The 27,170-nt window shown below is 45.1% G+C and overlaps 1 protein-coding gene across 1 annotated transcript; it reads left to right on the forward strand.

Annotated features, from left to right (window-relative positions):
- Nucleotides 1-199: 199 nt before the first annotated feature.
- Nucleotides 200-27,045, forward strand: LCMT2 (leucine carboxyl methyltransferase 2). The gene is given in 17 exon segments (XM_040583347.1): nucleotides 200-971; nucleotides 1,070-1,287; nucleotides 1,289-1,362; nucleotides 3,707-3,788; nucleotides 4,109-4,289; nucleotides 6,883-7,043; nucleotides 7,467-7,563; nucleotides 7,566-7,651; nucleotides 8,074-8,080; nucleotides 8,083-8,180; nucleotides 10,191-10,281; nucleotides 12,444-12,701; nucleotides 13,615-13,845; nucleotides 17,630-17,727; nucleotides 23,352-23,539; nucleotides 23,626-23,761; nucleotides 26,502-27,045. Coding segments are annotated over 17 exon segments (2,946 nt in total). The 3' UTR covers nucleotides 26,670-27,045.
- The last annotated feature ends 125 nt before the right edge of the window (nucleotides 27,046-27,170 follow it).

A 27,170-nucleotide genomic window follows, 5' to 3' on the forward strand; every position in this document is an offset into this window, starting at 1 on the left:
AATTAAGCAGCCTTACTAATTTCTATGCATCTCTCCCCTCAGAGACATATCATAATCTCAGGAACCATGCACTCAAAATTGCAACCATCTTTGGCAGCACCTATGTCTGTGAGCAGACTTTTTCCCGAATGAAACATCTGAAATCTCCAATCAGATCCAGACTAACTTGCATCACTTGCTACAACTAGCAGTGACAAATATGGAACCTAACATCTTACATAGCTCAGGCTGCTATGGCTCCTCTACAACTGCTAGTACAAAGCCTAAAGAGATGAAACATCCACCACTTCCAAGCACAGACACCCTCACGGCCCTGCCTGTCTGGCTGCGGCGCTTACAGCTTGTCCACCCTCGAGAAGCCGTGTCCCCAACAGCCACCCAGCGCCAGCCCCGCTCCAACTGGCCGCACAGGGAGCGGAGCATGTGCACAACGCCTGGGGGTGCCGCTGCAGCGGGCTCTGCCCTCCGCCCCGGGAGCCCCGCACCTTGTCCCCAGGGGGCCCGCACCCTGACCCGGGGAGCCCCGCACCTCGTCCCCAGGAGCTCGCATCCTGACCCTGGCGCCCCGCACCCTGTCCCGGGGAGCTCCGCCCTTCTCCCCCCGCCCCTCCGCTTACCGCGCAGAGGCTGCCCGTCGCCGTGGCGACGTGCCCTGGGACCCCTCGCGCTCGCGTGTCCGCCGGGAGGGGGGACGGCCAGGCCGGGCCGGGCCGCCGGGGCCCGGGATCCCACGCGGGGGCGGCCAGTCCAGGCCAGTCGCCCCGCGGAGCGGAACCGGCATTCGGAGGCGGGGCGGGGATGGGCGGCGGGCGGGGCGCGGCGGGCCCGCCAGGGGGCGCGCGCCACCGGCAGCTCCCCGCCCCCGACGCCCCGCGGGCGGGCGCCGCGTCACCGGCTGCGCCCGAGCGTCAGAGCCCGGCGCCGCGCGTACGATGGGCCGCGGGCGGCCGGGCGGCCCGTGCCCCGCTGCCGTGAGTGATCCCCGGGCGGGCTCCTCCGTAGGCGGGGTCCCGGCCCGGGTGGCGGGGCCTGGCCCGGCTGCGGGGGGCGCGGGGGGAGGTTGGGGCGTGAACGGGGCTCGGCGGCGCCGGCGGGAACTGCCCTTCCCTGCGCTCGGAGCCCCCCTGGCGCCGCCTGGCCCCACCGTCCCGCCCCGGCGGGCCCGGGCGCTTCTCGGCCCGCGGTGTCGCCACGGCCTTGCGCCAGCGCCGTGTCCTCCTTGTCCCCCGGCAGGTGCAGGGCACCAGCGGCAGCAGCGCCCGCAGCAAGTGCTCGGCGGCGGCGCGGGGGCTACATCCAGGACCGGTTCCTGCCCCTCCTGGTGGGGCGGCGGCGGCGGCGGCGGGCCCCGCTTGTCCACCGGTGAGGAGCGGGCGCGGCGCGGGGTGCCCGGCTGGCGGCTGCCGGGCCCCGGTGCGGGCGGGCCGCAGCCTCCCCTGCCCGCTGTGGAGGGGCTCCAGCGGCTCCCCAGGCTCCTGGCGCTTCGGTTGGAGGCACAACTCCATGAAATGCGTTTTTAGGACACGGTGACAGAGTGGCAACTTGCCGAGCACTGACTCTCAGTGATGTCACCTTTTTAGACACTTAGTATAATTTTACATGGCTTACGGGCAAAAATTGAAAGCTTTGTCCTGAGTGAAATGTGTCACTGGACTGGTCTCTAATTCCCGTATTCAATGGTGCTGAAAACTGCTTGAGGTCTGAAAACTAACTTACCAAAAATCTTAGCACGTCAGTAGTTTTCTCATTAATTTTTGTGGTAAATAACTTAGTCCCAAAATAGGATTACAATCAAAGTTTGCAATTTATTAAGTAAACAGGCAAGCAAACAGCGCTGGGTGCGCCAGGAGTCTCCGCTCCACCAAGATGCACTCCATACAAAATATATTTTTGGTTTATATTTCCTAAACCAATACATATTCCTAGCTATTCCTAAGAAAGGGTCGGTTTATGTAAATGGATCCTTGGAATAGGCGTGTACTTCGTGGCGCATGCTCTTTCTATCTCCGAGGGTCTTCTTAAGCCCTGTCTGGTGGTCGGTGGATGAAGTCAGCAGTCTTCCTCGGCTCACCCTTAGGATGACCCTAGATTTTACGCATGCGCCCTGTAAACTTCTCTTACTTAACACTATGCAGTTAGCAGCTCAGCCTGCGTATCAGGGTGTGTAACCAGATGTCCTTTGTAAGGTACAGGAACTAGGTATGTAGCCAGGTGTTCTTTGCAAGATACAGGAACTATATCCATTGATCACTCTGTTTTTCTTAAGCGTGTGGTTATACAAGGGTATGTAAGACAGAAGGTTACATTTCATCCTGCGGTCCTAGCATTGTTCCGTATCGACACGAATCAATTGAACACATTTCACAATTCTCAAGAACATTGTAATTTTGGTAAGGTATTTGGTGGCTCAGGGTAACAATATTATCTTTTGAATCAGTGGTATCTTACCAGTAGATCTCTGGAGCTTTGCAGGACACAGGCATGAATGTGTTAATGTGTATGTGTGGAGGGTTCTATGCTGCTATGGTAGTGGAGTTTACTTAATACAAGACTAATAGTTTAATGCAATCAAATGGCTGCCCATGGCCAAAGGAGTTTCATTGAGGGGGGCGAAAAAAAAAAGCAGTATTCGTGCGGAAGCTTGCAGGCCTATGGAATGAGTGTTGCTCACCAGGAAGCTGAGCCTGTGTGACTTGTTGCATGACATTGGCAAGCCAAACTAAATACTAAATTCATAGAAAGAGTTAAGTATTGCAGTTGTCAACACTGTCATAACGAGTTCTGGGACATCTTAGAATAGCTAGTGAAATCTTTAGCCCTTTTGAGGTGTGGGGACGATAACTTGCTTGTTAAAGGGGGTGATAGGAACTGGTAAGCCTGGTGGGGATGTGGTGAAACTAACTAAAAGACGGTGCCAAGGAAAAAGAGGTGCTAGTCTGTGCTGGACTAGGCAAATGGTAAATGCTTTCCAGGAGTTAGACTTACTTAGTTCCATTCATTCAAAAACCAGAGAATTCAAAGTAATCTCTGCAAGGTGTATGACTAGGCATAATCAATACAGAATTTCATTATAATGTTTCGATAGTTTAAAATTTAAAATGTGGTTTAACGTTACTCTTAATTGAGTATAACATTGAGCAGACATTATCATGCTTCAGTTATAGATTTTTTTTCCCCTTTGCACTGAGTCTACTGATCACATGCTTTGAAAATCCTTCCCTGACTTTGCTTCTCTTCCTTTTTTGTTCCCCACTCACTCACTGCATTTGCACACACTGTCATTCATTTTGATATACCCAATAGCCCCTTCTAAGTAAAGGAGTTAATTTCATATTGTTATGGCATATGATTTGGGGCAGGAACTGGCACTGGCCACCCACATTGCAGAGGAGCATCCTGACTATATGGATTCATACTTTTTCACCCAGTGATGACTGATTTATGCAAAACGGAACAGGTCCAACTAGGATGACTGCATGTTTTCTCTGGGTTATCCGTAGTCTTGTTGGTTAGTACACTCACTGAATACAGGAGATCTGTATTTATTAACAAGCTCTAGATATGACATGTCATCAGACATCTTGCGGTGCAGTTCTATCAATGTGGGGTTACTGGGTAGAGAAAAAAAGTTTTTTGAAATGCAGGACGCCAGTGGTGGAGAAATAGGATTCCTGGACAGTGATTACAACTGAATTTCTTTCCACAGGGGTTACTACATCCGTGCCCGTGCTGTAGATCACTGTGTTCAAGACTTTCTGCTGAAGACCCAGAGCTACCCTAGGACACAGGTACATGTTCTCTCTCTGGGTGTACTGGCAGTTTCCACTACATGTGTGAAAAGACCTTTTGGGATCTTGGCACAGCAGTAGCGTACTAGTGCATCTGAACAGAATGAACTCAGAGATTTGACCGGCACTACTGTGACTGTCCATTTGTCACTTTGACAGAAATATCTGGGAGGGGGCAATACCTACACAAAATTCTTCTACCTCTGCAGGGGATTGCCTGATTTTGTCGCTATAGATGATGTTATTGAATATTTTTCACACCTAGATGCTCAGGATGCTGCTAGAGATGAGTATAACTTTTTCTGATACTTTCTCTGCAGATCCTGTCTTTAGGTGCTGGCTTTGACTCCTTATACTTCCGTTTGAAGGACATAGGTCTTCTGCATCACACTGTGGTATACGAGGTGGATTTCCTAAATGTGGCATGCCAAAAAGCTGCTCTGATCAAAAGAATGAAAGAGTTGTCAGCACTGGTGGGAGATACCGGAGGGGAAGGATTAGGTATGGTATTTATGGAAGGTGTTCTGGATACTAAATGTTTAGAAGAAGCAAACATAACTTCAGCCTTTAGAAAGTGAGGTATGATGGTAGAGGAACTACAAAGTTGTAGACAAAAAGCATGGTTTTGCTGAAAATTTTTGGCACAAACATAATTTGTAAGCATTGGGAGGCGAAAAGCAGACATGTAGGTACTGGAATGGATTTGTCAGGAATGGATTATATCAAACCAGGTTCAGTTTCTTTCAGTTATGGTTTCTCAAGTACCGCATCTGGCTTTGGGATCTTTAATACAAAGGCAGTGGCAAACTGCAGCGTGTCCAGTGAGAGGTCACAAGAACGATAAAGTGGTGGAGCACATGACATAGGAGGGCAGGCTGAGAGAACTGGGTTTGTTCAGCCTTAGGAACTGAGGTGAAGCTTACTGCAGTCTTCAACTGTCTGACAGGAGAGGAGAAAAAAGGTGGAGCCAGACTTTTCTTGGAGGCACAAAGCAAACAGTCAAGGGGCAATTGTTGCAAGTTGTAGCAAAGGAAACTTCAGTAATGTGTAATGAAAATGTTTGTTTCTTGGTTTTTTTTCTGCCACATGAGTAGTAAAAAATGGGAACAGATTGCCCAGAAAGGCGGTAGAATCTCCAGCTTTGGACATAGTTAGAGCTTGACTGGACAAAGCCTCCAGCAGCCTGATACAGGTAACTGCTGTGAGCAGGGAGTTGGACTAGATGACCTTCAAAGGCCCCTTTCAACCTAAATTATACTGTGATTTATGGCCTTTATGGGTAGGAGAAAAGGTACGACTCTTGGGTGTATGGAATGTAATAAAACATCAGTTGTTATGTTACCTGCCTTTTTTTTTTTTTTTTTTTTCCACTCTGCAAGGCAGGAGAAAAATAAGCCTTATGAAACTACCATAGAATGTAAGTAAAGCTGAAAGGATTATTATGCCAGCTAAATACTAAGGGGCAATTCAGTGGAAGAATGGAGGAATGTAAAGTATAGGGTTCACCAGAGATTTCTCTTGCATCTGATTTCCTTCAAGGTTTCCGTTAATGTTCTAGATGATATGCTGTAGAAGGTGAAAATGTAATAAACCAGCAAGAAACAGGGAGAGCTGAATATGGTGGATGAGAGTAGGATTTTGACAAAGTACATGAATGGTCCGGAAAATCTGGAATGAGATACAGTAGGGACAGTGATGAAATACAGTAGGCTGCTATGCTTAGACTGTAATAATTAGTTTAAATACAGATGGAAGACAGCTACAGAGACAGGTGCAGAGCACAAGTCCCTGGCTGCCATGAACAGTTGAGTAAGTCTTTGTGAGTAGCTCTTCCATGAGCTTGCTCAGTTTCCTCCTGAATCCATTCTTGTTTTTGTGGTTGGTTTTGAATCCATTCACTGGCAGCATCCTGTAGCAAAGAATTGTGTCCATACCAATAATCTTCAACTACTTCAGCTGAAAGGCAGGTGTCAGAAGAGTTGGGAATATCCTATTTTCTGTGCCCAGAGGGCAGGAAGCGATGTGTAGATCAGTTAGTTGTCAGAAGAAGTTAATAGGGAACATGGAGATGGGCTTCTAGAAAAGGCTGTTTTGCCTCCAGTAATGAATGCCTTTGAGAAGAGTAATTAACAGTTCTCAGGGCAGGTGTAGTTGTTGGATTGCACTGGTACAGAGACATAGAGTAGGTAATTTCTAAAGGTACTTTACAGTTTGTTTCTGATTTGGTTTTGGTTGAAACAGCTTAACAAGCTATAGCTTATGGAGTACAGAGGTATGGTATTATAATCATAGAGTCACAGAATGGCTTGGGTTGCAAGGGTCCTGAAAGACCCCCTGCCACGGTCAGGGACATCCCCCACCAGCCCAGGCTGCTCCCAGCCCCGTCCAGCCTGGCCTTGAGCCCTGCCAGGGATGGGGCACCCACAGCTGCTCTGGGCAACCTGTTCCAGTGCCTCACCACCGTCACAGGGAAGGATTTCTTCCTTATATCTAATCTAAATCTCATGCTTGCAAATCATAAATTGGAACTTATTTCTGAGAGCGGTGATCTGGAAGACTAGTCCTGGTATTTGCAGGGAGCTAGCATGTGCTGGTTCAGGATTCAATGCAATTTTACAGAAAGAAATCTTTAAAAAACAAACCTCAAAAAAACCTTGAGAATGGTTTTATGGTTGTTAGGCAAACCATTCAAATTCTGTCAAAGCAATGGTACTTAGCTAAACTGAAAGGTCTGTAAAAGAGAGCCCTTCAGATTTGATTCTGAATTATAGTGGCTCTATAAAAATGTTGTTAAAGTAAATATGATAAAGTTTTGTTGGTATACTAAATGTGATAATTCTGTGAGACATCTGTAGGTGAAATTTGCATTAAGAATAATGGAGTTTTCGATCTGCATTTAATGGATTGCTTCTTGACACTATCCCTTTATGGTTCATTTAGCAATGGGGATTTTCTTGTACGTGTCCCAGAGAAATTGAGTTGATGGGCACAGGCTTGTGAGCGATTGCCTGTGGGGCTGATATTCCTGTTTGTCCCTTTTGGTCTCAGTATTGCATCAGCACTGTAGTGAGGCTGGATAATTTTTGTCTCCCAGGAGTCATTACCTTTTCTGGAGGGGACTATAAACTACTGGGAGTGGATTTATCAGAGCTGTCTGAGCTGGAGAGAGCCCTGGAGGAAGCAGGGCTAGACAAAGAAATTCCCACCCTCTTCATAGCAGAGGTGGTGCTCACCTACATGGAAAACAGCAGGTCAGTTGAGTTATCTGCTGTTAACTAGGTGGTAAAATGAAAAGAACAAGCTTCTTTTTATGTACGCCACTCATGGCTGGGAGACCTGCTGTCTTGTAACTAAAGCTTCAGCAATTCTGTGGAAGTCCCAAACAGCTCCTTACATCATAATTGTGATGGGATAATTGATGTCCATGACATCCTAAAAGGGAGGAAAAATAAGAAAAACCTTGAACAAGTGATTTTGAGGTTTTTGTTCTGCTCATCCCCTGAATTCTCTGCACAGATGGGAGAGGAGAGGTTCATAAGTTCCCAGCACAGGATTCTCTTTGGTATATTACCTGTGTCAGGATGCCTTAATAGCATGCTTTATAGTGTTGCAGGAGGATAGATTTTGCCTGCCCCTCAGTGATTTAATTCCTTGTACACGATCTGCCTGACAGGTCAGATGCCTTTGATTCAGTGGGCAGCAGAGCATTTCCCTCAGGCATGCTTTCTGCTGTATGAGCAGATGCACCCAGAGGACCCTTTTGGACGTGTCATGCAGCACATTTTAGCCAGCTGAACTCTACACTTCATTCTTTGTCAAAGTACCCTGATTGTGAGGCACAGCGGAGGCGCTTTTTTGAAAAGGTAAGTACCTGCAGCTCTAAGGAACGCATGAAGCGTGTCTTATCTGGGAAAGATTGTAGCATTAAATAATTTTGGAAGTCATCAGATGTGTCAGTTATGGGTTGAAGCAGACAGGGCCAAGGCTGGGCCACTGCCTTCTCTAGTAGCATGACTAGGCATTTGAAGGTCTTTCCAACCAACTTGCAGTCTACTTTCTGGTATGGCGTTAAGGCAAGATGGGTTCCTCTGAGGCTTTTGATATAAATTAAGTTCTTAGGAGCTTTACAGGTAAGAGATCTATTCTTACCAGACTCTGGGCTGCTCTTGTTCCAGCTAGACAGTCTTAAAGGCCCATGCAGGTGTTTAATTTAGGGTCTTTGTTTTCTTGTGCGAAGTGAGTCTATCCTTCCAGAGCTAATAACTTTGAGGGGTTTCTCTTTTAGGGCTGGACTGGTGCAGCGTCATGGATATGTATACGTTTTTCACCTGTTGTACTCCAGAAGATGAGCAGCAAAAATTGCAGGCTCTGGAGCCTTTTGATGAATATGAGGTAACTCTTCTTTATTCTGAACACCAGTGACCTGGTTTTGATATGATAAGGTGTCTGCAACTTCTTGTGGTCATAGTTCTGTACAAGAGTTGCTGAAGCATAGGTGTTCAGGGAGGCAGAAAGGATGTTGAATCAGGCGGTTCATGCAGAGCCTGCAGGAAGCTCCACTTGAAGCTGGGGCAGGTAGCACTGGAAGCAGACTCTTGCTTGTTCCTTCCCCAGTGAGCGGTCTCTTAGGGAGACAGTCTTAGCATAGGAAACTAGCTGGTGGTATAAAAGGTGCTGTTGATGCTAAAAGTTTGCATGGGTTCAAGGGGCAATTATTTTAATGAAAGAGAAGTCTATTGAGGATTACTGAATAATATAAAAATAAACCTGTTGTGAGTTTCCTGACTGCAAATGGTTGGGAGCCGTCCTGGGAGAAGTAGATGCACTCGTCCTGCTCTCCTGTGTTTCTGTAGGCTATTACTGTTTGTCATTGTTGGACTCAGGTTACTAGTTTCAGATGTTTTTGGTCTGATGTTGTGCAGCCATTTTCTGTATTAATGACTGAAATTTAACTGTGACTCTGTTCTTTGCCGTTTTTATGTTAACTGCTAGCGAAGTTTGCAACTATTTCAAGTGTAGAAGAGAAGTCAAAGATACTGAGTAACTTCAAGATAAAGATCCTGTAGGGCACTTACTAGAAGTTTCCCTTTCAATTTTGTGATTCTCTGTTTATAATTCTCTCTAGAAATCTGACAGCATGCAGCATGAAAACTAAGTTAACACGCTTGCGTTTATTTTGCCAACATGGAGGATCTGCTCTGCTACATGAATGCAAAATTGATCACTGAAAGATGCTGGCAGATTTGCAAAGTGGTGTAGAAATGCCTGCAAGAATTACTGTAGATCAAGACAATTGCTCATACAGTGAGAAAGAAAAGACATTTTATCATTTTCTTTATAGAGGAGGTTAACACGTACACAAGTCGGAGCTGAAAAACGTGCACAGGAGTAAGATACGTGGTAACAGAGAGCTCTACAATTAGCCTTTGAGGTAAAGTAAGGTCCAGATCTTACTATAAGCAAGCTTGATCGAATTAGGTAAGAAATGTAAAATATACACTTAGTGCTGAGGACAATTAATTCTTAGAATAATTTGTCTCGGGGTAAATAGTGGATTCTTCAATTCTTCAGTATTTACATTAATTTTTGGATATCACTTTTCAAAAGATGCTTTTTACTTTGGTAGGTGTTTGGGCAGCGATGCTAATATTGTGGTTTCTTGTGCCTTTTAAATTCATATTTATGCCTTCTAGTCACATAGCTGGCTGAATATATCCCACCCCATGGGAATGAACACAGTAAATTCCCTGATGTCCATAAAAGCCAGGGTGGACCCTAGTGTTGCTCCTGACTACCTGTGCAATCCTTGTGCTTGTGCTTCTGCCTCTGAGTTACTCCAAGGCCAGACTGGAAATCGTATTTATGTATCATTGGCCAGCTGAGACCATATTGCACCTTTGAACGTTTGCAATTTCTTTGGGATCACTTCTGTTCCGTGACCTTTAGGAAACCTTAATCCCTCTGGTATACAGCTCTCACTCTTTTCTATGATTAGAACTGGGAAGCATAAAGGGAAGCGGATTCCAAAAAAAGAAAGAAGTTCCTCATGCAACATGTAATTATTCTGTGGAACTCCTTGCTGCAGCAGCTTACAGATGATAAAAGTTTATGTGAGTTCAAAGAGCAACTGAATAGATTAATGGATGGGAAATCCATTGAGGATTGTTCAGTACAAAGACTCAGCTTCTTGCTTAGAAAATCCCTGAGCTGTACATTTTTGAAGATTGAGGTGAGGAAGGTATTTACACACTTGCTCTTTCTCGGATTCAGCTTTACTCTTCTGATTTTGGCCACCATTGGAAACAGTGCTAGGCTAGGTTTTGATCACCCTGACCGTTCTGAGATCCTTACTATTGCTATAAGATTTTGAGGGGGATTGTTTGTTTTTGGGCTTGGCTGCAGGAATGGCATCTCAAATGTTCCCATTACTTTGTCTTGACTGCGTCAAAGGGGGTGGAACCTTCCTGGACACCATTGTTATCCAGTATGACAGGTACATACTGACTGGTTTTCATAGTATTCTTTTATCTCCTGCAGGCTTCACTGAGAGATTTTAAGAGACAGTAAAACCCTGGAAGGAACAGATGGGATGCTGCCACCTGGGTAGCTTTCTCCATCCTTCTAACAATGGTTCTGCTGTCCATAGTGAGGCCAGGGGCACCTCCTGACTCTAGTGGTTCTGATCAATTTCATTCTTATAGTTCATTGAACCTTCCAGTCTGAACAGCTCTTCTTTCTGTTTATATGTGGGGCCTTCCAGTGCATGGCTGCAATGCCAGTCTACCACGATCCTCCTTCTATTTTTGGTAACCCACAGACTCTCCCTTTTCAGTTTATTCCTGCTTGCCTCTATACATGGTCCTCTGAGCCGTTCTATCCTTCCAGCTTCCAAAAGGTTGTTATGTTTACTTACTGCGCTATCAAAGTATCGTCCAGCAGAGCACTCAGGAGCATGTCATGAAGTTTTGTTTTGTTATCCCCTGTGGGTGGAATTGTACATGTAGTATTTCTGTTTCTGAAATGTTTTTAAATCCGTACGTTACTTTTTTTAGGTAGGAGAAAAGTGGTACAGTTAGGGAAAAGCCAAGACCAAGACTGTGTTTCTGTGATGAAAAGGACTGGGCAGCAGTAGAAATCTAAGAAATACCTGCTTTTGGCTGTTTGCTTCCTTTTTCAGGGTGGAAAGCAGAAGGTTATTTTTAAGCTGTTTCACATCACTCGTCTTGTTCGCGGTATAGCACCACAAGCAGATCTGTCTGCAACTGAAGGTCGAAATCCATGTTCTAGAGAGCAGGAAAAGCAGCTGGAAAAGGATAAGGCAGGATGACGTTCGTTAACCTAACAAGGCTATTGTGTTGTGTCTTGATTCGATCTGAAAATGTGTAGTGAAATTGAAGCTAAATGGATGTGGGTGTGTGTGATTGTCACTAGTCCTTATGTTAAAACCTTAAAAGCTCCTAAACGCGCAGGCTCTATCCATAAGTTAAAAAAAATCTGGCATTTGCTTAACTGACATGAGTACAGTGAAGACACTTGATTCATTAGAGACAGGAATAGGGTCTTTTTGCTGTTGACTGTTGTATTCAAAACTGATAGCAGGGGCTTTGAAAGTCTGGTAAAGTATCCATTCTTAGATATTTTTTTACTGGGAATGGCAAAAGGTATGTCTCAAATACCAGTATGTGCCCCCAGCTATCCTATCAAATAGATTTGGGTCCCTCTTCAAGACAGTTGCAAGTACTAAGCCTTCTAACAGAGCACAGTAAGTATATTTTCTGAAACGAAAACACCCATCAGTCTTAAAAAAAATAATCTGTAGAAAGACATGCAAGTCCAAGAAGATGAAATTTTTTATTTCATCAAAAAATAGAAAGTCTTGTACTAAGCAGCATTCAGTAGACGTAATTTTTCTGGGTGTGGCATACAAAAAAATAGACTGAGAGCTGCTTTTCCCGCACCTCATCATCTCTTACAACGTAAGAGTAAGGCTCTTGCTTAAAACAAGGAAGACACAAATTTGAAAGTCATTAAAACAATTTGTACAATGTGTAAGTGAGCTAGAGTCTTGTGTTTAAAGCTTGTTTCACACTAAGGGATGTAGTATTTAGAGAGAAAGTATCTAGATAACTGAAAATATTCTCTTATAGTAGGGCTGTTGGAATTAACAGAGATTATTCCTCATGCTTTAGAATTGTAGTTCAGTGCTTTTCTGAAGGTAGGATCCAAATCTATCAAGAAACTTTGAAATCCAGCTTCCGGGTCTTTGTCCTTTTTCTGCTGTTCTTTGCTATTTGACTAGCCAGATATTGTCTTCGTCAGAAAGGTACTCCCTTTGAAGGTATTGCAGTGATTCCTCTCTTGCTACAGCAGTTTAGGGTACTGCAGTCTCTTAATCTTACTTCCACCCCATTAAAGCAATCTCAGAACTGTGTCAGGAGTTGAGGGAGCAGTAAACAGAAGTAAAGCTGGCACAGTGGTAGTTCAGACCATTACGGCTTTATTTCTAGGGCATGTCAGGTTGTCTGTGTCCTCTGTCAACTTGCTTCACAATTTTTTTTTCTTGAAAAGCTGTACAGACTTGCTCAATCTCTCATTTAAAACGTAGTCCTTGATTCTTGTTTGTGCATAAGTTCTTTGATTCTCTTTGGCTTGCAGTTCCTCATCATGAGGGTCCTGTCAGGATGGCTGGGAGAATCGCTGCAGCAGTGTGTGCAATGCACTCTGAAGTTTCTGGCCTGAGACGTTACGGTCACCACTCTGTTCTTATAAAACCCAATGTGGTTCTCACCACTGGAGGCTTTGGGGAGGAGGATGGACAGCACTGCCGTATGAGAAATTTTCATGTGCTAATTAAGCATGCAGGCTACTGGAAAGCTGGCTGTGTGAAAAAGAAAAATCCTGATAAAAAACGGGGTGAGTTCCCATAGTGATGCAAGCGTATGGAAGTCGTTTTTGTGCTAACAATGAAATAATGTCTAGTGGAAAAGTGATGTCACAGCATGGTTATGCTGGCAGTCAAAGAGATCTGAAGGTTCTGAACGCTAAGTGCCAGGTCCTGCACTTGGGTCGTAACAACTCTGTGCAACACCACAGGCTTGCGGAAGAGTGGGTGGGAAGCTGCCCAGCACAGGAGGAGTGCTGGTCGGCAGCCGGCTGGGCATGAGCCCCCCGTGTGCCCAGGTGGCCACGGCGGCCAGCAGCGCCCTGGCCGGTGTCAGCAGCAGCGTGGCCAGCAGGGCCAGGCAGTGCCCGTCCCCCTGTGCTGGGCCCTGGTGCGGCCGCCCCTCGAGCCCTGGGCTCAGCGTTGGGCCCCTCACGACCAGACAGACCCGGAGGGGCTGGAGCGTGTCCAGAGCCGGGCAGGGGCTGGGGAAGGGTCTAGAGTACACGGCTTGTAAGGACTGGCTGAAGGAACTGGGGCTGTTTAGCCCGGAGAGGAAGAGGCTGAGGAGAGGCCTTGTCACTCCCTACGACTACCTGACAGGGGCTGTAGGCAGGTGGGGGTCGGTCTCTTTTCCCAGGTAACAAGTGGTAGAATGAAAGGAAAGGGCCTCAGGTTGCACCAGGGGAGGTTTAGGTTGGATATTAGGAAAAAATTATTCCCTGAAAGAGTTGTCAAGCACTGGAACAGGCTGCCCAGGGAAGTGGCTGAGTCACCATCCCTGGAGGTATTTAAAAAGCATGTAGACATGGTGCTTAGGGATATGGTTTAGTGATGCAGTTGGACTTGATACTAACGGTCATTTCCAACCTAAATGAATCAATGATTCTATACATTTCATGGGAGAAAGACCAGTGTGACCTGTGATGTTCTGTATCTCCACAGATGAGCAGTTGTACCATACTGTGTCGTGTCTCTCGAACAGCCTGGCCCTGGTGGTAGGAGGACGAACATCCCCAGCGAGTGCAGGCTTGGGAATGTTGTGGCTAAATTTCCCTGAAACCTGTAATGCTTCTGACCTAGGTGATATTACAGTGGACCTTTTAAGTGTGCAGCCTGCTGCTGAACCAGCTGCTTTGCGTTGGAGACACAGCACAACTGAAGTAATGTTCAAAGGTAAAAAGCCTGGAAAGAGTGGAAATGGCTGTAGGTATGCAGAGGTATAGAAATTCCAAATACATGGGGTAGTCCTGGCCAGAGAGTGAGGTCTAAAAGGCAAATTGTCATGATATAACCTTACTTTCTATGTAGTACAGGCTATGCAGTTAATGTTGGTGCATTGTATTCGTTTGAAACAATAGCTTTTTGCTGAACATTTCCGAAAGCATATGATCTTGATAGATTCATCACCACTTTAGAGAATCCAGTTACGTTTTGTAAAGGTTTTGTTCCAGTGGTGATTTTTTTTCCCCGGGGCTTAAAAGAGTCAAGGCTTAAATTTTGTGTGAATGTATTCTTATCGTATCCACCCAGTTCTTGTTGTGCCTTTTTGTTTGTCAAGCCCAGAAGTATATGTGAGAGGCTTTGCTAAATCTGACAAAAGGGACAGACTTGAGTAGTCTCAGCTGAGTTTCCTGAACTGAGCAACTGAACTCCTTGATCCAACAATTTGGCAGGATTTCAATTATCTATACCATTAATACATGGTCAATTCATTACAGAACCTGTATGACAGATACCTTGTGATAATGACTTTTATTATAGATGAGCTGTAATCTTGTTAGCTTTCTAGATGCAGGGCAGGAATCAAAAAATAGAAATGACTGTATAGTGCTGAAAAAAAGTTCATAATGCATTTTTTTAAAGTGCCACTATACACTTGCAACGGCAGTTTGGTTGGCTCCGCTCTCACAAACACACCTACCCACAAATTAAAAGACTCATTCCCAGCTGTTCCTGTTTAAGATGCAGGATGTGACCAGACAGGCATACTGACCAGCAACCTGCTTACATGTCACTAGCCCTTTTTATCCTTTTATCCCTCTGTCTTCCTGTGTTCGTACCTCCACAAATCACTGATATCCATCCCGTTTCCTGCCTCTGATTCTCTCTTGAGCACCCCGTAAGTCTTATGCAAATCCCAAATCCTCTTTCCCTGCAGTACCCACCTCCAGAGAGTTGCTCCTGTTTGCTCATTTTGATGAGTTTCACAGCTGGTAATGGGGCTGACAGTTCCCTTTGGACAGCTCTGGGAGGAGCTGGGACATGTTGTCTGATTCTGTAATCATGTAATTGGGGTTCTCTTGCCTGCACAACTGCTACTGCTTCTCTGTGCCTCCTCTTGTGTGTGAGGAAATGAGCCTTTTATGGCTTGATTGCTCTCCTGGAAGCAGCTGAGGCAGGATATTATTTGGGTTCTGCCACCTTGTTTTGCCTCTGTGCTCCTCTTTGACTGTGCAGGTGAGCTTTTTAGCATGTAACCTAGCACTGCAAGTGAGTGAGGCTTTGTATAAACAGATGCTTACAAGAAAAGCAAAGTAAATGTTAAGAATTCTTAGTGTTAAAAGAATTGCTAGTAAAGGAACAAAACCCAGAATGGAGAATACTGTTCTGCCATTATGTAAGTCCTAGAATTGCAGAATGGTTTGGGTTGGAAGGGACCATAAAGACCATCCAGTTCCACCCCCCCTGCCATGGCCAGGGACACCTTCCACTAGGCCAGGTCACTCAAAGACCCGTCCAGCCGGGCCTTGAACAGTGCCAGGGATGGAGCATCCACAGCTTCTCGGGGCAACCTGCTCCAGTGTCTTTCCACCCTTATAGTAAAGAATTCCTTGCTTACGTCCAATGTAAATCTACCCTCTTTTAGTTTAAAACCATTACCCTTTGTCCTGTCACTACAGGCAGTGGTAAAAGTCTCTCCCACTCTTTCTTATAAGCCCCTTTGAATACTGAAAGGCTGCAATAAGGTGTCATTGGAAAGCCTTCTTTTCTTCAGGCTAAACGACCTCAACTCTCAGCCTTTCTTCACAGGAGAGATGCTCCAGCCCTCTAATCATTTTTGTGGCCTCCTCTGGACCCACTCTAAGATGTTCATGTCTGTCTTGTACTGGAGACCCCAGAACCGGATGCAGTGCTCCAGGTGGGGTCTTACCTCCCTGGACCTGCTGGCCACACTTTTTTTTTTTGTGCAGCCCGTGGTACAATTGGCTTTCTGGGCTAAAGGTGCACGTTGCTGGCTCGTATTTAATTTCTCATCAAACAGTATCCCCAAGCCCTCCTTTGCAGGACTGCTCTCAATCCATGTATCCTGCAGCCTGTATTGATACTGGCAATTGCCCTGGGCCACGTGCAGGACCTTTCTCATGGCCCTGTTAAGCTTCATGAGATCCATATTGTCCTACTTCTTAAGCCTGCCAGTAGAAAAGAAATTAAAAGAAGCTTTGAGTTCTCTTCTTGACACTTGAAATATGATAATTTCCTCTTTTGTATGCTGCATTACCCAGTGGTAAGTAGCATTGAAACCTAGGGACATAATCTGTTCTGGAAGACTGGGTCTTGAGATCATTTATGGCTGAAGTTATTCATGCTTGATCACACCAGAAAGAAGTTTCAGAACTTCCTCACTGAAGGATAGTATTTTAATTCTGGAGCATTATGGAGCAGGATCCCTAGCTCTTTATCCAGGAGAAGTGCCTCAGACAAAATGTTACTCTTCTAGTAGCAATTGTCAAATATTCAGTAGTTCTGAATAGGTCTAGAATCAAGCCCTGCAATGGCATGCTGAAGGTTTGTTTAGTAAAATATATTGACTGTACGGGGCAAAATCTTCAGCAGTTATTAGCAAGTCAGTGGTGCGTCCTAGTGGAATTCAGGGAGCGAAAGCTGTCCTTTCTTCAACTGTTTCATTCTCCGCTAGCTGGCAGGGAGCTATTGAAGGGGAACACCAGGGGAATTGTTAAGCAGTCATTAGTCTAGTCTGGAGCATACTTTGAATTTGTGGAGCAGTGTTTAATGAACACCGTAATGTAATTTAGAGTTCAGCCTTCTAGTCAAAATTTTATATCAAAGAAGCAACTGCTCAATGGGTAAATAACGTTTTATAAATGATACATTGGTTTTTGTTGTTGTTGGACTGTACTGCATCATTTTATTTTTGCCCTGATTTTGCTTTGTAGCTGAAGTGACCAACAATTGTGTTATTTGCCCAGTCCGTTACGAAGAAGTAAGCTGACAGTACATAGTGCAGTTAACACACATCCTTGAAAGCTACCAAGAGTACTTTTGCACATTTTGTATCCCCTTTTTGAGGCTTCTCCAGATTAACTCCTACACACTTAAATTACCATTATCTCCCTTTTGCAGGAACAAATAGACATTCTTGTTGCCTTATGAGGATTTATCTGTTTTCTTGGGATAAACAGATGTCATTGTGTTGCTATGATTTATGTATTTAGGGTTTTCTAGTTTTATTAGTTCTACAGGTGTAATCTTCCCCTTGCCTAGTTTTCATTCCTTACGTCCATTAGGTATATTAAAAAACGTGCTTTCTCCTTTTGGTTTTGAGACTATAGTGTATGATTTCCATTCAGACTTCACATATTCAGAAACTACATAATATAAGTGGATGATAAGGGTCTTCTTAATGACCACAAACATGAAAAATGTTAATAAAAATATTTAGTCTTCCATGTGTCTTATAAAAGGTCTAGATAGAAGAGTAATTCCTGTATCTTTGAAACAATTTCTTGCATTTATTGCTAAAGTCTGGAAATGTTTGTCGGATTGCTATGTCTTAATATAAAGTGTGTAAAACTACTGCCTAACTGCATTAATTTCTGTCTTTGGTTAGCTTCCGTTCTACAGGAAATTTAACCAAAAAATTTAACGAAGTAAATTTTTGCTTTTGTGACGCACCAAATTCTAACTTCTCTTTTCACCTCCTTGTCTTTTTCCATAGGCAAGAAGTATCTGTTTCTGTATGGTGGCCGCTCTGCTATGGAGCCTGTGCTAGGTGACTGGTATTTCCTGCACACTCAAGAACTTTTCTGCACTGTGGTAAGAACTTAGGGAGGCCCTGGGGAGTAGAAGTTGCCTTTGCTTCATAGGTGCATGCTGCTGTATTGCAAGCCCAACTAAATCACAGTGGTATTACCATACTGAAGTGGGTGACGCTGGTAGTACTATCACACTCTATAGTGATTAGAGTTAGAGCTAACTTGTAGGCACCTTGCTCTTTAGCGGAATACAGTCTTCACAGAATAGCTGAGATTTGAAGGGACATCTAGAGATCCCCTAGTCCCTCCCCCTTGCTTAAAGCAGGTCTAACTAGAACAGGTTGCTCAGGGTATTGTCCAGTTGGGTTCTGATTATCTTGAAAGATGGAAACTCCACAACCTCTTTAGGCAACCTGTGCCAGTGCTTGACCACCTTCGTAATAAAATGTGAGGAGTTTTTATCTTTAAGTGGATATTTTTGTATTTCAGTTTGTGCCCATTGCCCTGTTGCTGGATACTACTGGGAACATTCTGTCTCTCTCTTCTTTCATTTCTCCCATTGGGCATTTATGCATGTTGATAAGATTTCCCCATGAGCATTCTCGGTCACCAAGGCAAGCGGCTCCAGTGCCAGCACAGTCTGCTGTGGATGCTGTAGCGTGTGGTGCAGGGGAGGTTCCTGAACTGGGAAAACCTCAGGGGAGTGCAGAGGTGGGGGCCAGGAGCAACTGCGGCCAAGAGCCCCACACCTCTAAAAGAAACCCCTGGGGAGCACTAGGGACCAGGGCAGGCAGACAGGGCCTGGTGTGTCAGCCAGGGCGTGTCATGGCGGTTTGCATGGCAGGGTGCTGTAACTTGGCTGGCTCGAACAGGGAGCCGTGGTACCTATCCGGTAGGCGGCTATGTCTGCAGCTGACACGGCTTCCCAGGCAGAGCTTCCATGGGAACATGCTGCTACCCAGCCGTCAGGCTGCAGGGTGTGCCCCACTGCGGTACCAGTATGGGTGGCAACAGTGAGCACACCTGTGGGAGGTATGCCCAGGTGGAGGAGCTCCTCTGCTCAGTGGCAGTGCTCCAGGAGGAGGTGAGTAGGTTGAGGAGTATCAGGGAGTCTGCGAAGGAGATTGTCTACTGGAATCCTACCTTCCCTGGGACAAACCTGTCAGGCAGACAAGACACGTGATATGGAGGATTCCCTATCCCTCTGCCCAGCAGAACATGGTAATTTAAGGGATAGAGGAGAACAAGTCTCTTAAACCAACGGTGGGCTCTTGGACCTCCAGAGCCCACTGTTGGAAGACCATGACTGGAGGAATGATAAACTCCCAGCTGACTCTGAATTTGTTCAAGACTTGCTGCCTCAGCTGAATGCGCATACATCTATGAGGCCGATGGGATTCATACGAGGGTACTGAAAGAGCTGGGTAAAGATATCACAGGACCTCTTTCCATTATTTTTCAACAGTCTTCAGTCTAGAGAGGTCCCAGTCAACTGGAAGCTGGCAAATGTCCCAATTTTCAGGAAGGATAAGAAGGAAGACCCTAGTAATTACAGGCTTGACAGTCTTACTTCAGTGTCTAGTAAAATTATGGAGAAGGTTTTTCTGGGAGTTGCTGAAAACCACTTGAGAGACAGTGCAGTCATTGGTCATAGCCAGCATGGGTTCCCGAAGGGGAAAGCCCTGTTCAGGTAACTTAATTTCATTTTATGACAGGGTCACCCTTCTTGTTGATAAAGGGAAACCAGTAGGTGTGGGTTTTTTGGATTGTAGCAAGGCTTTTGCTGTCTCTTGCGGCATCCTGGACAAAATGTTCAGCATACAGCTAGACAAGCCCATAATATGATGGGTGAACAGGTCAGACTGAAGGAGTTAGTAAATGCGGTTACGTCAGGCTGGCGGCCAGTCACCAGTGGGGTTCCACTGGGCTCAAGTATAGGGCCAGTGCTCTTTAATGTTTTAATAAATGATCTGGATGCAAGAGTTGAATGTACCTTAAGTAAGTTTGTTGATGATACCAAACTAGGAGGAGCTGTGGATTCCCTCAAGGGCAGAGAGCCCTTACAGAGAGATCTGGATAGACTAGAGAGCTGGGCAATTGCTAGCCATATGAAATTTAACAAGAGCGAGTGCCAGATTCTGTACCTAGGATGGAGTAATCCTGGTTATACATACAAACTGGGGGATGAGAGGCTGGAGGGCAGTCCCACCAAGAGAGATCTGGGGACTGGGTTGATTGAATGTGAGTCAGTGGTGTACCCTGGCAGCTAAAAGGGCCAACTGTGTCCTGGGGTGCATCAAGCACAGCGTAGCTAGCTGGTCAGGAGGTGATTGTCCCACTCTACCCTGCACTGGTGCAGCCCACCTTGAGTTCTGTGGGCAGTTTTGGGTGCCTTTATTTAAGAAGGACAAATCAGAGTATGTCCAGAGGGGAGTGACCAGAATGGTGAAAGGTCTTGAGGGCAAGATTTATGAGGGGTGGCTGAGGTCACTTGGCCTGTTCTGCCTCGAGAAGAGAAGACTGAGGGGTGCCCTCATCGCAGTCTACAGCCTCCTCAGGGTAGGCAGTGGAGCAGAGAGGTGTTGACCAGTGACAGGACATGAGGAAATAGAATGAAGTTGCATCAGGGGAAGTTCAGACTGGACATCAGGAAAAGGCTCTTCACTGAGAGTGGCCAGTCACTGGAACAGGCTTCCCAGGGAATTGGTCACAGCACCAAGCCTGTCAGAGGTAAAGGAACATCTGGACAATGCTCTTAGTCATATGGTTTAGTTTTAGATACTCCTGTGAGGAGCAGGGAGTTGGCCTCAATGGTTCTTATGGGTCCCTTCCAACTTGAGATACTCTGATTCTGTGGTTCTGTGATTCTCTCCTTGAAGGCAACCAACATGGTGAAAGGTGTGGAGCACAAGACTTGGAAATGCATGCTCACGTACGTGCAAGGTTCAGGGAAAATACAAACGCACAAGTCTGCCCTCTAGCAGCTGGCATCCAGACACGTGGGTGCCGTAATCCGTGGTCCTGTTCTAGCTGCTGAAGCTGAGCTTCTCACTTGATTCAGTTGCCCCAGTCACCCAAGTAGTTGCCTCTGGGACATGCACAGGTCCTGTGACCTGTGATGGTCTTGTCTTCCACTCACGCCACAGGCCCAGGAGTGCTTGCATTCCCAGTTTGACTCGTTTGTTGTCCCAAATTCACTCACACCGGCCCCTCCAGTAGCTGACAGTCTGGAGGCAAAGTCTTTGAGAGCCACGAAGATGCTCTCAAGATCTGTGGCACCTCCAACTCCTGATGCTGAGGCTCTTGCTTGTTCTAGCTGCGGGCACAAAAGGCCCAGGAGTGTTTTCCCCTGCTGCTCTTGACTCCGTTTTCTGGTTCCATATTCATTAATGCTTGTCTTTGCAGTTGCAGGCACCTAGTCCGTGCATCACTTGCATGGAGTAGAGTGTGATATTACACAGAAAGATAGTTAAGAAAGGATTTAATCAGGAAGATAGATTGATCAGGTGCAGAGCTCGGTCAGACAAGTGTACTGACCGGTGACTGTTTACATGCGACTGACCCCTTCAGTGCCCTTTTGTGTTTGTTCCCCCTCTGTTCCCTAATGATCCTCTTGTAAAGGTTTCTTAGTAAGTTTTGTTTAGTCCCACAGGACCCTCCTTTGAGTCTTTGAATCCTCTTGTTCGTCACTTCCACCTTCTTACCAGTTTCAAAGTCCAGGTTGACCATCCTCAGGCTGTGCCTGGAGTTTCTTAATGGCCCATGAATTAGTGATGGGAGACTTTTGATCTTTGGTATTGTCTCTGTTGTCCCTTGTCGGTCAGGTTTGTGTCTCTGGTTTTGTTTTATCAGTTCCCCCTTTACTTATTCCATTTGCATTGAAAGTGACTGTGATCCAGTAAACTTAATGAAACAGGTGCTCACCCTCCACATATGCTTTGAACTTCTACAGAAGCCAAATCAACTGTATCTCAGGTCCTCAAAAATACAGAAACCGATAGTAACAGATTATAAATATCTGGAAGATAATTGGGAGGTAAGTGACCACCAAGAAGAGTTCAAGAAGTTATTTGTTTAACATTATTTGTGTTTCTGTGGCATGGCAGTAGATTATTTTTTTTCTGAAGAATGCATATGTATCAAGACTTTAGTAGGACTTCACCTTGTGTGACACGTTCATAACGTACTAAGAAAACATGGTTTAAAGATGAGTATTGCAGGGCGGTGCAAAATTATTTGGAAGTCAAACTGAGAAAATTTAGAAATGACACTCTATGGAAATGATGGTGTCCCACAGGATCAGTCCTGGGGTCCGATTATTAATGACAAAAATGATGAAGTGAAGAGTATTTGTATTTTACAGGTAGTTAACATCAGGCAGAGTAGTCTCAAATCGTACCTTAGTGGACAAGAAGAAAACTCAAAATTACTTTGACATGGAGGAAGTACTTGTGGAAAAACAAATTGCAGGTTATTGAAGATAGACTAATTTTTAAAAATACTGCATAGCAGAATTATGCATAATTATAGGGGATCACAGGCTAAATAAGAGTAAGCAGGGTCATGCTGTTGTGGAGGGCCTAAACGGTGTGTTCAGGTATGTAACCAGTAATGTTATCTCTTAAGACACATGAATTGGTCCTTCTGTTCTCTTCAGTGTTCTTAATCTCAGCAGGATCCTTGTAGAATACTCAGAGCTGATTCCGGAGAAAAAGGGGTGGACAGGATGTATACTATATCCAGCTCTATAGAGGTATGCAAGAGAATGACCAGACCACATACCTTATAGCGGAAGATTTTGAAAGGCTTGTGGCTATTGAGCCTGGAGAAGTTTCAAGATAGAAAGAAGTGTTCAAATATGTAAAATATAGCTACAGAGAGGACAAACATTGTTCTCCATTTTTACCTTGAGCACTACAGGAAATCTATAGAAAGGGCAACTTCAACAGGACACTGAGAGAAGCTGTTAATGATGAAGATTGCAAAGTGCTGCAGTAGACTGCCTAAAGAGATGAAAAGTCTCGTCACTGCAGACTTTCAGGAATTTTAATAACCATCTCTCCAGATGATAATAGCTATAGTTCCGTTTGCTTTAGGAGAAAGCAATGGACCAGATGGCCTCCAAAATTTTCTCCACGGCTTTTTTGATATGATATTCTTTCAAATCCCTCATCTTAAAGTTTTTCATTTAGTGCAAGCACTAAAGGTTTGCTTTCTGCACATTAGTACTGCAGTTCAGCATTTTACCTTGCTCTGTGGTTTGAGCGCTTTGCTGGTCACTGCATTAGTCCCTGTGTTTGTAAACTTGTGGTTCTCAGGTGCATGTCTTGAACAGAAAGCAGCATGTAAGAATGCACATAAAGTTGCCTCTAATAAATGTGCAGAAGTAAAACCCTCTCAAGACTGAATGGTACTAAATACACTGAGGGCCAGAGACGTATCGGAGATAGTCTAAATGGAAACACTTCTACTCAGCAGTCCCTAGAGGAATGGGTGTTGGTTGGGTTTTTTGAATTGTTCCCTATCGTGGTTACCCTGTTCCCCTCCAGCAACTGTTCCTATCCCGTGGCAGGAAGGACTGTTACATCCCACAGGACATGCAACAGGAAGAGATCATTTAAGAGCCTTGACATGAAGGAGACATTTAGCTTGCCCAACTTGACCCTTGGACTTAGGTTTTCCTAGATTCCTGTTGAGGGTCCAGCACCAGAAAGCCGTCACTCTCACAGTGCCTGCAGCTGGAAGGGAGGAGTGCTAATTGCAGGAGGTCTGGGAGCAGCTGAGCAGCCCTTAGGTTCAGTTTTCTTTCTGAGGGAGCTTGAACATGGCTTTCAGTGGCAGACAGTAGAGACACACCCTTCTCTCATCCCAAGGTAAGTAGAAGGCATCCAGCAGTGAATCTGCAGCCTGCATCTACCTGCCTCTCTTACGAACGGAGTTTCTCATTTTGAACTCACAGGTATTCACATACTGCACATGTGCATGATGGAAAGCTTCTGCTTGTTGGTGGAGTGTGGTTTCACTCATCCTCTGTGCCAGGCATCACTGTTCTTGACTTAATGACTGGTCTCTGCTTGGACTATACGATTAATGTGGTAAGTACTGACATTTTTCTTTCAGGGTAAACAGTGTAGTGTGAAGGAATGTTAACTGTAGGGGTATTCCCTGAAACACAGTAGGGAATGCAAAACAGGCAAATCTGTGAGTGGAATAAACATTCCTTGTTTGAGATGGAATCTAATTTTGAAGTGCTCTTACCAACCCAAGAGTACAGAACAGTGTTAAGAGAGGGAGAGTCTGAGTGTGCAGAAGACTGGAGGGCACAGAGCTGCTCTGTTCCAAACAGGGGGAGCAGAACTGAGGTAGGCACAAGCCCAGTGATTTCAGGGTGCCTATGGAAGAAGAGAACAGATCAAACCAGAGCCTAAATTAGTCTTCATGGAGGTCTGTGGTATAATTTCATTAAAAAATTCATGGTGGAAATGGGTATGTGCTATAGCTGCTTCCTGAAATATAAGAAGAAAATGGCATGGATATAGTGGAAACTGCACTTAAACATAAGAAAACTTCTTACTGTAAAGGTGATTGAACTCTGAACAGATTCAGAGAGGCTGTGGTTCTCTGTCGTCGAAGATACTTAACACCTGACTGGGCAAGGTACTGAGCAACCTGCTGTAGTTGAGCCTGCTTTGAACAGGTGTGGTTGGACTAGGTGATACCCAGATGTCCCTTCCAACCTCATCTATTCTGTGATTTTGTTCTATGATTCAGTGAAGAACAATCATACAGGTGATGTCACATACCAGGATTTTGGCATACTCTGGGCAAAACTTAGTCTAAATCTGTGAGTAGCCCTCACCTGTGATAATGCCGCCTGAAGTACAATAAAAACCTGGACCTGCTGGAGTGGGCCCAGAGGAGCGCCACAAAAATAATCAGAGGCTTGGAACACCCCTCCTGTGATGACAGGCTGAGAGAGTTTGGGTTGTTCAGCCTGGAGAAGAGAAGGCTCCAGGGAGACCTTATTGTGGTCTTTCAGTACTTAAAGGAGGCTTATAAGAAAGATGGGGATGGACTTTTTGATAGGGTCTGTAGCAGCAGGACAAGGGGGAATGGTTTGAAACTAAAGGAGAGAAGCTTCAGACTAGATACAAGGAGGAATTTTTTTACAATGAGGGTGGTGAAACACTGGCACAGGTTGCCCAGAGAGAGGTGGTCAATGCCCCATCCCTGGAAACATTTGAGGTCAGGCTAGGCAGGGCTCTGAGCAACCTGATGTAGTTGAAGATGTCCCTGCTCATTGCAGAGACGCTTGACTAGATGACCTTTAAATGTCCCTTCCAATGCAAACCATTCTATGAGAAAACTTCCGTTGCTTGACAAGTTTTTATTTATCTTTTACTTAAAGAAACGCATTTCTTTTAGGTATCTGTACATATGGTTCCTGTCCTTGGTGAAACTAGAATTTGTGACAGGTCTGTTTTTTATAATAGGCAGTATGTGTGCATCTGGCTGACCTTGCAGCATTTTCCTGAGGGCATAAAGCATGAAGTACGCTTAAATGTAACTGACTTATTTCTTACTCTGTAGCAGAAGTTATAAGTGACCTAATATCCTTTAGATAATATAGGCTATCCTTGTTGGATAGTGCTGAGAATGGGTACCGTGATAATAAAGTTGCATCTAAAAGAATAGAACTTCTTTGTTGACATTGAATAAGTGGATGCAGATGGATTGGTAGCTGCCTTTGCTTATGAGCTGTTTGCTTGGACTTAGGTGAAACTCTGTAGGCTTTTGGAACTACCAGTACTGTGCTAGAATATTGATAGTACTGTACAGTATATGTGATTGGTCCCAAGTTTTGGAAGACTGGGATTGTCAGTGATTTTCTGTGCAGTACTGGATACAGCATTGATACATGCATTAGAAGGTGACAGCACCGAAAGCATTGGCTGGCAGCTTTCTCTGTGCTTGAAAAAGCCATGGAACAGTCACCATGGGCAGATATATCTCTCTTAATCATTAACCTTTCTTCAAGAATATAGACGAAGGTGAAGGTGCTGTCATAAAAGTTGCCTTCTGTCTGGAGCATTTTACAAGGGAAGCCTCTACAATATGTCCTCTTCAGGTTGCAGTGGCCCCTGAATTGCCAACACAGCAGCTTTGTTACAGCTGCAGTCTGATATCTGCAACAAGTGTGTCTCCAAGGTTCGCTTTCCTGAGCTTTTGAATATTGGAAGTCATCATGAAAGAGCTTTTCTTCAGGTTGTCAGATATACAGGTTCTAAATCAGATGTTTCTTGGACCTCAGATGTATAACTGTGTACTTTAGGCTGTCTCCTTTGTGGTGAAGGGGGCACAACTGTTCACTGCTTCCTCTGATATAAGAACTGGGAGACATTAGAAGAAGCTGGCAGGCAACACACTTCAAAAGAGTGCTTCGTGTGAAACATAGGTAAGCTCTAACTCCTTGCCATAGGACATGGATGCCAAAGTTTACATAGATTCAAAAAGTGACAGGCTGTGTTCTTGGAAGGAAAAAAAATAAGGTTCAGGAAGTACATTCCCTCTCATTAAAAATCACTGAACTGCAAGTTACCGGGTGAGTGGAGTATACTACAGGAGTGTATCATGTTTTCCTTGTTCCTGTGTTCTCTAGCTATCTATTTCTGCTCGCATTTGTGGGTGGTATAGTGGACTAAATGGTCCTAGGTGGGACCCAGTGTGGCTGTTCTTAACTTTCTAATGAAGGCACCATATGAAGTATCTCTGCAGCATTATGAGGTACCCACATGTTGAAGTCCTGTACATTCAAAATCTCCTTTGCTTTTTTAGGAGCAGCTGGAGTGGCCATTAATGCTGCATAAGCATAGTAGTGTCTTTCTGCCAGATGAGAAGGAGTTGTTGCTTATTGGTGGTGGTGGGAACTGCTTCTCCTTTGGGACACACCTGAACCCAGAGCCTGTGCCTTTGAGCCTCAGCAACATCCTGACCAGCCACTGACTGGGACCAAACAGGACTGAAACAATGCTGCTGCACTGTGGTGAGACAGCTATTCACCCGTAGGTCCAAGAGCAACAAAATATTTCTGCAAAGATTTTCTATCCAGAATGCATCGGTAGAGGGTGGGGGGAGGATTAAAAGGGACAGTTACAAGTGGCTGCATATCTTACCTGTCTTTTTGTTGTTTTTTTTTTTTTTTTTTTTACTGCTCTTTGTGTTGCTGTAAATAAAAGTATCTTCAAAAGTAGCTCTGTGGTGGTAGTGGTAGTCCTTAGAGGAGAAGTGAGGAACGGTGCTGTGTTCAAAAGGGACATGACTTTGCGCAATCATTGGAAACGCTCGGTCAAGCATAATTAAATAAGTGAAAGCAAGTGTATCTCAGGTCATGGTTGTGGTTTAACCCCGGCCGGCAACCCAGCCCCACACAGCCGCTTGCTCTCTCCCCCTCACCCAGAGGGATGGGGAGGAGGATCGGAAAGGAGTGTAAAACTCGAGGGTTGA

Source organism: Falco naumanni, chromosome 2, assembly GCF_017639655.2.
Source record: "Falco naumanni isolate bFalNau1 chromosome 2, bFalNau1.pat, whole genome shotgun sequence".
Taxonomy (NCBI): Eukaryota; Metazoa; Chordata; class Aves; order Falconiformes; family Falconidae; genus Falco; species Falco naumanni.